At 43.9% G+C, this 12831-nt stretch overlaps 1 protein-coding gene across 1 annotated transcript; it reads left to right on the top strand.

Annotated features, from left to right (window-relative positions):
- The first annotated feature begins 2066 nt into the window (after window positions 1-2066).
- LOC127918269 (malate dehydrogenase, cytoplasmic-like) lies at window positions 2067-12538 on the top strand. The gene is made up of 10 exons (XM_052501572.1): window positions 2067-2361; window positions 3585-3686; window positions 4196-4292; window positions 5857-6032; window positions 9764-9886; window positions 10084-10182; window positions 10296-10373; window positions 10607-10720; window positions 11257-11346; window positions 11665-12538. Exons 1-10 carry the CDS (start codon window positions 2101-2103, stop codon window positions 11785-11787), a joined length of 1263 nt encoding a protein of 420 aa, XP_052357532.1. The 5' UTR covers window positions 2067-2100; the 3' UTR covers window positions 11788-12538.
- Window positions 12539-12831: the final 293 nt, after the last annotated feature.

Genomic DNA, 12831 nt, shown 5'->3' with positions numbered 1-12831 from the left:
TCTCCCTCCTCCTCTTCCATCCCTCCTCCTCTTCCATCCCTCCTCATATTCCATCCTTCCTCCTCTTCCCTCCCTCCTCCTCTTCCCTCCCTCCCCATAGCCGTTGGTTGCTCCATTAATCGCTAGATTACGTCATGACGTAGTAGTTTTTAAAGGTTTGTTTTAGGCTTATGCTGTCCCTGTCTCTCACGCAATGATACATTCTCAAAAGTAAAACTAAATAGCAGTAGTGTGTATTTATGGATGCCAAGGGAAGTCAGGCTTCCCCAAGAAATTGACCTTGATCATTTTCCTTAAATTTTCTTAGACGCTGAATGTATCCCTCCAGGAAAAGCATCCGAGCGAGTGAAACAGTACCCCCCTGTCTCTGTATGTGTAGGCCATCTATCTGTCTCGTCAAAAAGAGTACCCTTAAAATAAATATTTATAAAGCCAATCAGCGTTGAGGTAAACTGAGTAAGCTTGAATGGTCCTGGTGTCAAGGGAAGTCAGTTTAGATTTGGCTTCCCACCAATCACAAGCTAAAAAAAAAAAAATTGAATTGTTGCATCTCATTGTGTCATTGTCCTCCGGTTGGCTAGCCAGCTAGCTAAAATCATCCCTTTCCTAAATTAGCCATGGATGGAGATAAGGATTTGGTTGTGGCTTTTACTTAATTCTCTGTACTGGCCAATGATTATAACAGAGATTCTGATCTAACCATAAATGCATACATTGTGCCCCTGAGTAGGCTAATGTTAACTAGCTGGCCTGGCACATCATTTCCAGTGAAAGGAAGTTAGGCTAGCGTGCAAACATTTGAGCCAGGTAGACAACACAAACTAAAAGCATGTACTGTATGACAGAGTCATGAAAGAGAGGAGGATGTTGAAATGTTGAAGTTGAAATGGTGCTGGAATAGTGGCGGCAGCTCCTGTTGCAGTAACTCTCCGTGGTTCTAAATCCATAGCTGTTGAGTAGTCCAGAACGGTCGTAAACATTAACTTGCTTTACCATACTAGTAGTAGGTCACGCAACTGTTTGTTCGTGTACTTCACCGAACAGATGTCGCTCTCTGGTTTTGTGATGAAACAAAGGTGTGGTTGAATGTATTCTGCCACTGTGTCTTCTTATTGTCTCGGCCTTTAGGCCTGTATATCAGGTTATGGCAAGGCAACTAACAGGTTATAGAACAACAAACGCAATTAACAACGCAATTATCACAAACACAATTATCTTAATTATCACAACACAATTATCTTAATTATCACAACACAATTATCTTAATTATCACAACACAATTATCTTAATTATCACAACACAATTATCTTAATTATCACAACACATGTAATATGGGTTCTTCTCCTGGCTTGGCTTCCTCAGTGATTTGATCCATTCACCACTACTGCTAAATGGAATGTTTGAAGGAGAACAAAAATGAACTAATTAAAAGCACAGGGGGAAAAAAACAGATTAAAGTATATAATTTAAAAAATATATATTTAGTTTTGTTTTTATTATTTATCCCTTGGAGAGCTGTGGTGTCATTTAACAACAAAGGAACCGATTTAATCAATTAACTCGCTCTGGATAAGAGGACCGTCTGGCTGAAATGACATAAATGGGCATGATGTAAAATGTGTCATTTAACAAGCAGGCGCAAGCTGAACTCAGCCGAGAGGGCACACACACAAACAGGGAAGTAGCTAAATCATCAAAAAGTCGCTGGGGCAGCCTTAAAAAGTAGCTACATTTGTCACTATACTCTTTTACGAATAAAAGCCGCTAGAGGGGAATGAAAACTCTCTAAATCTAACAACAAAGTCGCTGAATTGGCATCACTTGCTCCGACACCTTTGGCTAGCAGCGGAGATCTATAAAAAAATATACATAAAAATGATAGCTTTACAACAGAAGTTAAAGTATCCTTATTTCAACTGAATCAATCAATCAAATACAAATATGCAAGAGACAGTTTTGGACTTTTTGTAATTAGTAAATAAAAGGGGACTTTAAATGTTAGGACTGAATAATGGGTAAAGTAGTTATTTATTCCCCTGTCAACCTCATTAACTTTAAAAAGGTCAACGTACACAGCTGAAGCATACTGTACTGTCAAAGATGTGTAAAACTAACCCAGCGTACTGTACTGTCTTTGGTACTATCACCGATAGAGCAATTAGAGTAAGTTATACAAATATCTGGTACTACTGTCTTTGGCTGAAGAATTTCCGAATACATTTCCCGAGAGCCACCAGCTTTGCGGCGCATGCCTATAAACGATGTCCTGGCCACCTCGTGACCACTCTGATTTCAAGAAATAGGGGTGACCTCTTGTTGCTAGAACAGTGGGAGAATAGTCCAAGTTACCATACAAAGATGGTAAGTAACAAACAAAAAGTTGTATTAACTTTGTTTACGGAACTTTAGCTTTACTGAAATGATAAATGCACACACCTGCTATAGTAGTACGCTGACAGCGAGGTGGCTTTTCGTTCGCTTGTTGCCATCAACCAACGCTTGCTTCTGCAAGTAATTTAGCTAACCTAATTTATACAGTAACTAGTTAGTTTCCGGTAACCAACTTTTGTAACAATTTAAACATGTTTGTAAAACGACTTTTGCTTGTGATATGTCTAAAGACAAGTTGGAAGGAGTACAATCTCTAATTCCTTGTTGGCAATGTGCCAGTCAATTTGGCATGTTCTCGTATAATGTCGTTTCGACAGCTGTGTAGTATGCACATGTGTCTACATTTCTTTGACAAGGTCAAATTGGCAGAATGTGTTATTGTGGCCTATCGTTATCTAAATAAGTTGTCTAATTATGGCATGCGACTTTCTCCCCAGCTAAATGCAATTGCATTTTTTTGGACTCTAGATTTGTGTGAAAGGGAAAAGGTTGAATTAATGGTGACAGTTTTCTACAGTAGCTATAAATATCTCGTCTCAGATGGCTCGAGGAGTGAGTTCTATTTTTAAATTCACCGTGGCTTACCTCGTGAGTTAATAAATCCTCACTCCGACATTGTCCGGTCACGGAACCCATATGGAATACTATTGTTGGAGAAGAGCTACAATTCTAGTACAGTTCTCTCTAGTATTGTCACTGACAGTCACTTTACGAGTGAACTCTCAGCCAATTCGTCAAAGATATCCCACTCGCCTCATTCCCATTTAATGTACACCTCATTTTTACCTGACTGTTGTTGACTGTTTTTCCTATACAAGCCTATTACATAACATTAATATTATTGTAAGACTTCCCAAATGTTTTCCCTAGCTGGATAATTTCCTCAAACTCCCAAGTAATGCCTGGTTCACCTGCAATATTTGAAAATGTGCTCCTGAAATTTCAGTGACGGGAGGACCAAACATTTGTCAGTGCTTGGTTGTTCTTTTGTCAACAAATGGAAGAAAATGAACTGAAATGGGGACTTACTACCTGAACTTGTCCAAAACTAAATACACATTTGTATTCTATTGTGAAACATTTTACTACAGGTTTTTAGGCTACTTCACTCTGGGTAAGTGTCTAAATAACCTCTGTGTAATGTGCCCTAATGAATAGGACCCAGATCTGTGTTTCTGTGTCTTGTGTTGCAGTCTGCTGAACCTGTTCGTGTTCTGGTGACCGGCGCTGCTGGGCAGATTGCCTACTCCTTGTTGTTTGGCATCGCCAAGGGAGATGTGTTTGGCAAAGATCAGGTAGAGGGAAGGAAGAAGCTTTGGCTTGACTTGCGTAATATCCCAGCTGATCCTGTTAGGGGTTGTCTATTGTCTGAAATTACACCCTATTCCCCATATAGTCCACTACTTACCCTATTTGCTCTGGTCAAAATGAGTGCGCAATATAGGGAATAGGGTGCCATGTCAGATACCTCCTGTCAGTTAAATACAATTTAAAAAATCACGACTGATGGGCAACATGCAGCATCACACACTACCCCTTCAGTCACATAACCTGCAGAGCTTCACTCAAGGCTTTAGTGTCCTTGAATTGCCTGAAATAGAACCACTAGCATACAGCCTACTGGCGGGTTCATAGGCCCAACACTGTCCCTTCAAATAGTCATAACAAGCAGTGTTGTCAATGTAAATCATATGAACCATACACATCTGTTCAGTTAGCAATCTACCAGCCTGTAAGTCAGCGGAAAGATCAATAGATCCTACTCATTTATCTAGTCCTGTCATTTCATGGTCTCTCCTCTCAGCCAATCACCCTGATCTTGCTGGACATCACCCCCATGTTGCCAGTCCTGGATGGCGTGGTCATGGAGCTGCAGGACTGTGCCCTCCCACTCCTCAGAGGTAAACCATGGGGCAGACGACACTCACTGGATTGACGTGGCTTTGCTTTAGTTGTGAGGCACCAGTAGTATCTCCATCTCCATTGTGACTGTTTTTTTTCTGTTGTCAATTGGTGGTGTCCTTGCTTTGTTCTCACCTCGGCTGTGAGGCCCCTGTATTAACGCTCAGGGCTGCAAAGACAATGTTCTCTCTGTGTATGGTGTGTTGCAAAGACAATTTTCAATGTGGGGTGGGGGGATGTCTATAGTGTGGTGACCCTGTGTCCCAACCAGATCTGGCTTCAAGCACTTTTTAAATTCTTTCAAATATTTTTAAGGTGTTTGCCAGATCGGTGGGATTTTCAGAATTGCCAGAATCTCGCAGTATCCCTTTAAAGCAGTTAACTGGCAACAGTCTATGTCCCACAGACAACAGTAGCAGAACAAAGGGATCGATACAGGGGTTTGCTGAAGCTAACCGTAAAAGCAAAAACAGTGTGACTGAGCTGATGAGAATGTAAGGTGTTGTGACAAAATGGGGTTTGAAACAGAGAACCACACTTAGACAATGTGATGGGTAAAACAAACCCAAGCCTTTGTTTCTCCATAGAGGCCACTTTCATTGTCAAAAGATCACGTCTAAAACATTGTGCTTGAAGGACTGAGCCTAATAAAGCACACCTTAAAAACAACTTCCTGCTGTCCTCGATCATAGTTATCTTCCCTTTTTCTTTATTTTTTCTATTTTTGCCTAAAATGACATACCCAAATGGAACTGCATGTAGCTCAGGACCTGAAGCAAGGATATGCGTATTCTTGCTACCATTTGAAAGGAAACACTTTGAAGTTTGTGGAAATGTGAAATTAATGTAGGAGAATATAACACATTAGATTTGGTTAAAGAAGATACAAAGAAAAAAAACATGCTGTTTTTGTACCATCTTTGAAATGCAAGACAAAGGCCATGTTTTATTCCAGCCCAGGTGCAATTTAGATTTTGGCCACTAGATGGCAGCGGTGGTGTGTGTGTGACGTTTTTTGACTGATCCAATGCTGGTCAAAATGTGCCTAATTGGTTTATTAATACATTTAAGTTCATAACTGTGTGTGCTCCTCAAACAATAACATTGTATTATTTCAGTAATAGCTACTGTAAATTGAACAGTGCAGTTAGAGATTAACAAGATTTGAAGTTTTTGTGCGAATATCAGATGTCTGACCTGGGAAATGTTCTTGTTACTTACAACCTCAGGTTAATGTGATTAGCCTATGTTAGCTCAACCGTCCTGTAGGGGACCCACCGAGCCTGTAGAGATTAATTAGACAGCACTGTAGTAAAACCTTAAACGATTAAGTGGTCTTTATCATCCAGTTTTTCCTTCTGTTGGTGGTCCATGTGCTGCCCATTGAACCAACCCTGGTCGGTTGTATTTTTGATTCGTCTAGAGGTCATTCTCACAGACAAGGAAAGAAACCTACAAGTGTCTTATAGGACACGTTCAGATAGTCCCTCCCCTTTCATGCTTCTTTTTTCTGACTACTTGATACCGACTGAACAAGCCCCTGTTTATTCCATCTGTTTTCAGAGGTCATCCCCACGGACAAGGAGGAGGTTGCCTTTAAGGACCTGGACGCTGCTATCCTGGTGGGCTCCATGCCCAGGAGAGAGGGTATGGAGCGGAAGGATCTGCTCAAGGCTAACGTGGCCATCTTCAAGAGCCAGGGGGCCGCGCTGGAGAAGTATGCCAAGAAAACTGTCAAGGTGAGATAATAGCCAGAGCCCAACAGACAGGGTTTGTTTGTGTGGGGTGTCTGGTGACTGTCAATGTGTCCCTAAATGTCAATGCAGACTTAGCTGTCTGTCAACACTAGCAGGTACCCTGTGTTTGTGGTATAGTGTAAGCCATTTGTCCTTAGACATAGAGAGGACTCGTGATGCTGCACCTCAGAGCTGTTGAAATTCAGTTCACCATGTGTTGGGCTCTTAATTCCTATGGAAAGACTGGCCTGGAATGCCATTGGTGTGTGTGCATTGTTTGTGGGTTTGTTTTGTGAGCGTGTGTTTTGATTTTTTTTTTAAATCTAAACTGCCTGCCTGTCTTAACACTACCTCACCTATCTGGTCTGCTTTGGTCTGTAAGCTTAACGTCTGGCTGGGTTCCATCCCAGGAGTTGGTCCACTTCTCTCTAGAAGCCTCACATTGTATCCAGTCTGGCTGGGTTCCATCCCAGGAGTTGGTCCACTTCTGTCTAGAAGCCTCACATTGTATCCAGTCTGGCTGGGTTCCATCCCAGGAGTTGGTCCACTTCTGTCTAGAAGCCTCACATTGTATCCAGTCTGGCTGGGTTCCATCCCAGGAGTTGGTCCACTTCTCTCTAGAAGCCTCACATTATATCCAGTCTGGCTGGGTTCCATCCCAGGAGTTGGTCCACTTCTCTCTAGAAGCCTCATTGTATCCAGTCTGTCTGGGTTCCATCCCAGGAGTCAAGGGAGACATTCCGATTCTCTCCTGCTCCCCAAGTGTGCCCTCAACTTCATGGATTTACAAAATAAATGGACTGGTGTGAGGAATATGGTGGAAACTAGAGAATTATAATGAGTCATTTTTAATTGTAGAGAATAGGAACTCCGCCAAGGACTGGAATGTCCCGACTAGTGCCAGTGGAACTGTGGGTCCTTTTGGCCTCTGATCTAGCAACAGGTGTTGGGCTGTCAGACTGGCTGAGTGCCATGCTTGTGTGTGTGCTGGCACTTGTCCTGCACCCTTGTCATGTGACCTTGTTCCAAAAACTCCCAGGAGTTGGTCCAAGGCTGAAGCTGCCATGATAGAACATCTTTCAACCTTACACTCTGCCTGACTGTCTAGCATGGCGTCTTCAACCTTACACTCTGCCTGACTGTCTGGCTGGCGTTCCTGCCTGAGTTGGTCCAACCTTCACTCTGCCTGACTGGCTCATGGCGTCTTCAACCTGTACACTCTGCCTGGGTTCCATCCCAGCAGGTGTCTTCAACCTTACACTCTGCCTGACTGGCTAGAAACCTTACACTCTGCCTGCCTGACTGTTCCAGCAGGAGTTGGTCCACTCTGCCTGAAGCCTTCAACCTTACACTCTGCCTGCCTGAGTCTGGCTGGGTTCCATCCTGACTGGCTCATGGCGTCTTCAACCTTCACTCTGCCTGCCTGTGCATGGCGTCTTCAACCTTACACTCTGCCTGACTGGCTAGCATGGCGTCTTCAACCTACACTCTGCCTGCCTGGCTAGCATGGCGTCTCAACTTCAACCTAAATGGACTGCCTGTCTGAGCATGGCGTGGAACCTAGCCTGAATGGCTAGCATGGCGTCATTTTTAATTGCCTGCCTGACTGGCTCCGCATGGCACTGGCCTGTCCATGGCGACTTCAACCTTACACTCTGTGCCAGTGGAACTGTGGGTGTCTTCAACCTTACACTCTGCACTGATCTAGCAACAGGTGTTTCAACCTGTCAGACTCTGCCTGACTGTGTGTAGCATGGCGTCTTCAACTTACACTCTGCCTGCCTGACTGTCTAGCATGGCGTCTTCAACCTTACACTCTGCCTGCCTGACTGTCTAGCATGGAGTCTTCAACCTTACTCTGCCTGCCTGACTGGCTAGCTGTCTAGCATGGCGTCTTCAACCTTACACTCTGCCTGACTGGCTAGCATGGCGTCTTCAACCTTACACTCTGCCTGCCTGTCTAGCATGGCGTCTTCAACCTTACACTCTGCCTGCCTGTCTAGCATGGCGTCTTCAACCTTACACTCTGCCTGACTGGCTAGCATGGCGTCTTCAACCTTACACTCTGCCTGACTGGCTAGCATGGCGTCTTCAACCTTACACTCTGCCTGACTGGCTAGCATGGCGTCTTCAACCTTACACTCTGCCTGCCTGACTGTCTAGCATGGCGTCTTCAACCTTACACTCTGCCTGACTGTCTAGCATGGCGTCTTCAACCTTACACTCTGCCTGCCTGACTGTCTAGCATGGCGTCTTCAACCTTACACTCTGCCTGCCTGACTGTCTAGCATGGCGTCTTCAACCTTGCACTCTGCCTGCCTGACTGTCTAGCATGGCGTCTTCAACCTTACACTCTGCCTGCCTGACTGTCTAGCATGGCGTCTTCAACCTTACACTCTGCCTGCCTGACTGTCTAGCATGGCGTCTTCAACCTTGCACTCTGCCTGACTGTCTAGCATGGCATCTTCAACCTTACACTCTGCCTGCCTGACTGTCTAGCATGGCGTCTTCAACCTTACACTCTGCCTGACTGTCTAGCATGGAGTCTTCAACCTTACACTCTGCCTGCCTGACTGTCTAGCATGGCGTCTTCAACCTTACACTCTGCCTGACTGTCTAGCATGGCGTCTTCAACCTTACACTCTGCCTGACTGTCTAGCATGGCGTCTTCAACCTTACACTCTGCCTGACTGTCTAGCATGGCGTCTTCAACCTTACACTCTGCCTGCCTGACTGCTACCTGACTGTCTAGCATGGCGTCTTCAACCTTACACTCTGCCTGACTGTCTATAGCATGGTGTCTTCAACCTTACTCTGCCTGACTGTCTAGCATGAAAAAGCACGTTAAAAGCTTAAATGTCAAACAATGTTTATAATCAAACCTCTGGTTGTTTTTGTCATAAATAATCCATATTTCAACTGGACAAAAGCTTCTTCAATAGAAAAGGAAAAACAAGGTGCGCTCCCGGTCACGCGCAGGACACATCTCTGGAAATGTCCACTGTCCTCATTGAAAGTGGTGTTTCTCCCTTATTTTTCAAAGTAAAAGCCTGAAATAATGCCTAAAGACTGGCCACATGTTGAGGAAGCCATGGAGACTGTGAACTGGGTCCTAAGTATTTTATATGGTGGATAGGATTTCAATGAGAACAGCCATTTCAATATAATATCATTTCCTAGGTGGATTTTCCTCAGGTTATTCGCCTGCCATATCACTTCTGTTATACTCACAGACATTTATTTGAACAGTTTTGGAAACCTTAACGTTTTCTATCCAATACTACCATGCATATCCTGCCTTCTGGGCCTGAGTAACAAGCAGTTTACATAGGGCTCCTTATTCATTCAAACTACTCAATACTAACCCCGTTCCCAGGAAGGGTAAGTTAAAATGTGTGGTGCATCTCAATCCGCCTAATGTCAGTCTTCCACATCTGCAGTCATGTTTCAGACCATGAGACACTCTGAAAATAAGTCTACTCACAAACTGCTGTAGCATCCAAACTGTTTGGAAACTCTCCGATGCGACTCGCAGGAACATGATGGGTCTCAGTTTTGTTCTACAAGCCTGATGGGACTCGTCTGTACCTTCTGTTTGTAGTGTCTGAACCGTTTGGGCTACAAACTGACCCCAGTGGAAAGGGGAGATTCTCCCCATCACCATGGTGTTTTCTGTCTTGCTCTCTGTGTGTGTACGACTGTTTTATAACATGGCCTCTCCTTGTCTTGGTCAGGTCCTGGTGGTAGGTAACCCAGCCAACACCAACTGTCTGATTGCAGCCAAGTCTGCCCCGTCCATCCCCAAAGAGAACTTCTCCTGCCTCACCCGTCTGGACCACAACCGCGCCCGTTCTCAGGTACCTGTGTGGAGAAGTGGTTTTGTTCCCTTGAACCCCCTGAATGAATAGTTACCCCAATCCCTGACTGAGTCTGTCTGTATTTGAACTGTAGTGGGTGTTTTTAAGTTTCATTGGGGGGACAAATAGTGTGTGTGGATTATCTTAATAGATGGTAACATCATCCTTACACAGCTCTCTTGCCTCCCTCCCCCCAGGTTGGGATGCGCTGCGGCGTGCCGGCCACCCAGGTAAAGAATGTGATAATCTGGGGCAACCATTCGTCCACTCAGTACCCAGACGTCCACCACTGCAAGGTAATATATCATTTATCACAATGTAATAATGAAGTATTATTATATCACTCCAAGGCAGTAGTGAATACTGTGTGTAATATTATTTAACAATATGTAATTATTATTTTACCAAGGTCAACATGGCGGGCAGCGACCTGGCCTGCTTCGCCGCTGTCAAGGACGATGACTGGCTCAAAGGGGCCTTCATTTCTGTGAGTTTACTCTACTGTAAAACACATGTTCATCTGGCTGTGTGAACTTTAACCCCCCCCCTTCACATTGGAGATGGTCCAAGGGAAAGTGACCTCTGACCTTCTCGATGTGTTTTGATAAGGGGAGAGGAATCCTGGAAAGATGAATTGAGACTGCTGAAGAAGACTATTGGAGTAGGGATGAGACATTTTATAAGGCATCGCTCTTCCTCTCTCCTCTTCCCCCCTCTCAGACAGTGCAGCAGAGGGGTGCTGCGGTTATCGCGGCCAGGAAGCTGTCCAGTGCCATGTCTGCAGCCAAGGCTATCTGTGATCACATGAGGGACATCTGGTCAGGCACTCCTGAGGTCAGCTAAGTGGGACAATTCTGTGGCTTTAAGATACAGATTTAGGATTAGTTTACCCTACCCAAATCTTCATTGTAACCATTTTAAGGCTATATTTAATAACTCCTAATCTATAGGGCACTCTACTATTTAAAGTATGGATGAATCTCAATTCTTCACCCTTCTCCCAGAATGTGCACTCCTACAATTTCACAGTCATGGATGGTGTAATATTTAGCCGGAGGCCATTGTTACATTTATGAGATGTGTGCAGTTGCACACTTTGGGAAGAGGGTGTAGAATTGTGGAGCAGCCTGTCTTTAGGTTAATGCCTCCTTGTGGAGCAGCTTGTCTTTAGGTTAATGCCTCCTGAACAGTGTGGAGCAGCTCTTTAGGTTAATGGTTCTGAACAGTGTGGAGCAGCTTGTCTTTAGGTTAATGCCTCCTGAACAGTGTGGAGCAGCCTGTCTTTAGGTTAATGGTTCCTGAACAGTGTGGAGCTGTCTTTGGGTTAATGGCTGAAGACAGCCCTAACCTCTGACCTCTTGTGTTTGCAGGGAGAGTTTGTCTCCATGGGTGTCTACTCCAGCAGTAACTCCTATGGTGTCGCTGAAGACCTCATCTACTCATTCCCTGTTCACATCAAGGTGAGACAGATCCCTGACACTCTGCTCTCTACACTCCTCCATACGAAGGCTGCGTTTACATTGGCAGCACAATTCTGATGATCTTTTGCCCAATTATTGGTGAAAGATCTTATCTGATTGGTCAAAAACCAATAATTGGGACAAAGATCATAATTGTGCTTCATGATCAGCTGTCATCACCACTTAACCAGAGAGCTCTGCTTCTATTGACTATAAACGGGTGCTTTAGTCTACGACCAACTACCTATTGCAGTGGGAAGTTGATCACTTTGGCCTATTATTCAATATACATTATTCTCCTGTCTTTGTTATCCTCAGGACAAGCAGTGGAAGATTGTGGACGGGTTGGCCATCAACGACTTCTCCCGAGGCAAGATGGACGCCACGGCAGCCGAGCTGGTGGAGGAGAGGGACACCGCCGTCACTTTCCTCAGCGCTTGACTACGCTCCCAGCCACGGCAACCAACCCGGCAACAGCACTTGGACGCAGAACCCATACCTCCAGACTCGCGTCTGTGATGCTGCATTCACGTGCTACTCAGAACTTAGGAAACTCTGGAATATCCAACTTGGAAGTTCCATATGAACGGTTTAACTTCATATGTTTTACAGCAATTTTTTTTTTTTTTGACCTGAGTTTCTGCTCATTCTGATAGCACATGAACATGGCATGATACACTCACTGCAGCAGCTCTGTGTCCAAAACATTAATGTTACACACTTCTGAACAGGTTATCCCTGTTTGGATGGTTACCATGCTTACCATGGAATGGAGAATTGTTATGGGTAGTTGATGCACCAGTAGTTACTATGACAATCATTGTTCTACTGTTAAATTGTTGCTCAGTCAGAACAATAAAATCAGCAAACAATGTATAGTGTTTCTAGATTTAACTTAATATTTTTGTGAAACAACTCTTGGTTGAATTAATATTTACCCTCATTTATTTGTTTTGTTTACTATTTGGCATTTTCCCATTATGATATTTGACAATCTGAATGTGATCACCACCTGTAATCCTATTTATAATCGTAGCAGGTGGTTATGGCATAGTCCTGCCACTAGGGGTAGCACATTCTAATCTGTAAAACCCAGGACAGTAGTGTATCTATGGTTAATTGTTTCAAACCTCTGGATATTATCTCCTGGAATCACTCCTGACGAAACAATAAAACATTTATCCTCAAATGATTCAGTAAATTTCACAATTTCTGCGCAAATCAACATTTCATTAGTCTTATGAATAGTGTAGCTAGGCACAGTATAATGACGTGCTAGCTTGCCAGCTCTCCTTTCAACAGTGCAGCATCTATTATAAAGTATTTAGTAAAACAAATATTAAGATTAGCCGGAGGGAGTGTGATCCATAAATGTTAAATTATATATAGTTTACACCCAGAAAGTCCTATATCAGATTTTCCTTGACTTGCACTGCTTTGTCACCTGTAGTAAAAAAAAAAATCGTTCTTTCATTTGAGTCGTAA

The sequence above is a fragment of the Oncorhynchus keta genome, unplaced genomic scaffold (assembly GCF_023373465.1).
Source record: "Oncorhynchus keta strain PuntledgeMale-10-30-2019 unplaced genomic scaffold, Oket_V2 Un_contig_13871_pilon_pilon, whole genome shotgun sequence".
NCBI lineage: Eukaryota > Metazoa > Chordata > Actinopteri > Salmoniformes > Salmonidae > Oncorhynchus > Oncorhynchus keta.
The sequence above is the reverse complement of the archived record's forward strand: the minus strand, read 5'-3'. Positions and strand labels throughout refer to the sequence as shown.

Bases quoted from the DNA above. Each gene is read 5' to 3' on its own strand.
- LOC127918269 (XM_052501572.1), top strand. From the start codon at position 2,101: ATGTGTAAAACTAACCCAGCGTACTGTACTGTCTTTGGTACTATCACC. The intron at 6,033-9,763 runs GTGAGATAATAG...TGTCTTGGTCAG, and splicing joins ATGCCAAGAAAACTGTCAAG to GTCCTGGTGGTAGGTAACCC. The intron at 10,374-10,606 runs GTGAGTTTACTC...CCCCCCTCTCAG, and splicing joins TCAAAGGGGCCTTCATTTCT to ACAGTGCAGCAGAGGGGTGC.